The 1,172-nt window shown below is 44.1% G+C and overlaps 1 protein-coding gene across 1 annotated transcript in view; it reads left to right on the top strand.

The window, feature by feature from the left end:
• The window catches only part of UBE2U (ubiquitin-conjugating enzyme E2U (putative)), a gene marked incomplete at its 5' end in the record, with an annotated part of 43,216 nt that extends 42,411 nt beyond the window's left edge, over positions 1–805 (top strand). Inside the window, one exon of the mRNA XM_008593497.1 lies at positions 452–805. Coding sequence (XP_008591719.1) covers positions 452–651 — 200 coding nt within the window. The remainder of the gene's footprint in view (positions 1–451) is intronic.
• Positions 806–1,172: the final 367 nt, after the last annotated feature.

Genomic DNA, 1,172 nt, shown 5'->3' with positions numbered 1-1,172 from the left:
AACCCTCGGGCGGGAGCGCCGCCGCGCTTCCCAAGCGGCGCACTATCCAGTGCGCCACGGGCCGGCCCTTGTGCTGTTTCTTCTATCTAAAGTGTTCTGACCTCCCTTCTCTGCTTAGTAAACTGCTCCTCGTTCTTCAAAATCTAAGTCTGTTCTCACTTAGACACCGACTCCCTCCTGTGCTCCTGAAGCTCCTTTTCCCTTACGTATCAACTGGCACTTAGCAGGGACTCCATAAATACGTGTTAAAATGAATGAACTAACAAAGCTTAAAAAGATGGAGCAAAATGGAAAGAATGATTTATGGCAAAGTTAATTGTAAAATGCGAAACTTAGAAAGTTTAAGTTTAGAAAGTTTAAAAACATCGCACTTCGTCATTGTGCTACAAATGCAGGCTCACCCTTCGTTTCGTTGTCTTTCCTGCTGCATCTATTACATTTCTGTTTTTCATATTTCCCACTACAGATGAAATTTCTCCTGAGCAGGAAACTGCAAAGGATATTGTCGCAAAGATTTACGAGTCAGAGGAGGAGTGGGAGAGTGAATCTTCATTCTATGATGACTTGAGTGAGCCGTGGGAAGAGGAAGTGGAAAGTCTGGTTGCCTGGACCAGCTCTCTCAATATGAACACTTTAGAAGATGAAGCCTAACACTCCAGGATCTAAATAACAAACAGCCTCAACCACAGCTCCGCTTCGTGGAGCAACTTCGGAAGGATCTCAAATCTTAGATTTCATTTTTTTCAAGTTGGTCTCATCCTCTCCCTGCAAGTACAAATTAGAAATATAAGTGTGATTCAGTGAAGACGCTGCTTTGCCTTTTTTGAGCTCTACTTCTTTGTGGAACAAAGTTAGCCAAGTTAGGGATATTCATTTTTGTGTTCCCATCAGTAGCATTTATGTCCTCACATTTGCTAGGCTATTGGACTCGAGCTTTCGCAGGCAGGACAGGGGCCAGAAAGAGGCTGGGATAGGAGGGGAGCGCTCAGGAGCTTCAGAGGCTGGACATTAACCCAAGCAGAGGGATTTACACATTCATCTATGCACGCCTGGTTTCTTGTCTTGTTTCCTCCATATTCAATGTTCCTCTTCTGTTTTCTGCCAGAGTACATGCCGTTTTCTCCTTGACCCCCTCAGTCTTATATCTTTATTATCTCCCTTTTTTGCAATGT

Source organism: Galeopterus variegatus, unplaced genomic scaffold, assembly GCF_000696425.1.
Source record: "Galeopterus variegatus unplaced genomic scaffold, G_variegatus-3.0.2 Scaffold9260, whole genome shotgun sequence".
NCBI lineage: Eukaryota > Metazoa > Chordata > Mammalia > Dermoptera > Cynocephalidae > Galeopterus > Galeopterus variegatus.
This window is presented reverse-complemented; position numbering and strand designations above follow the sequence as displayed.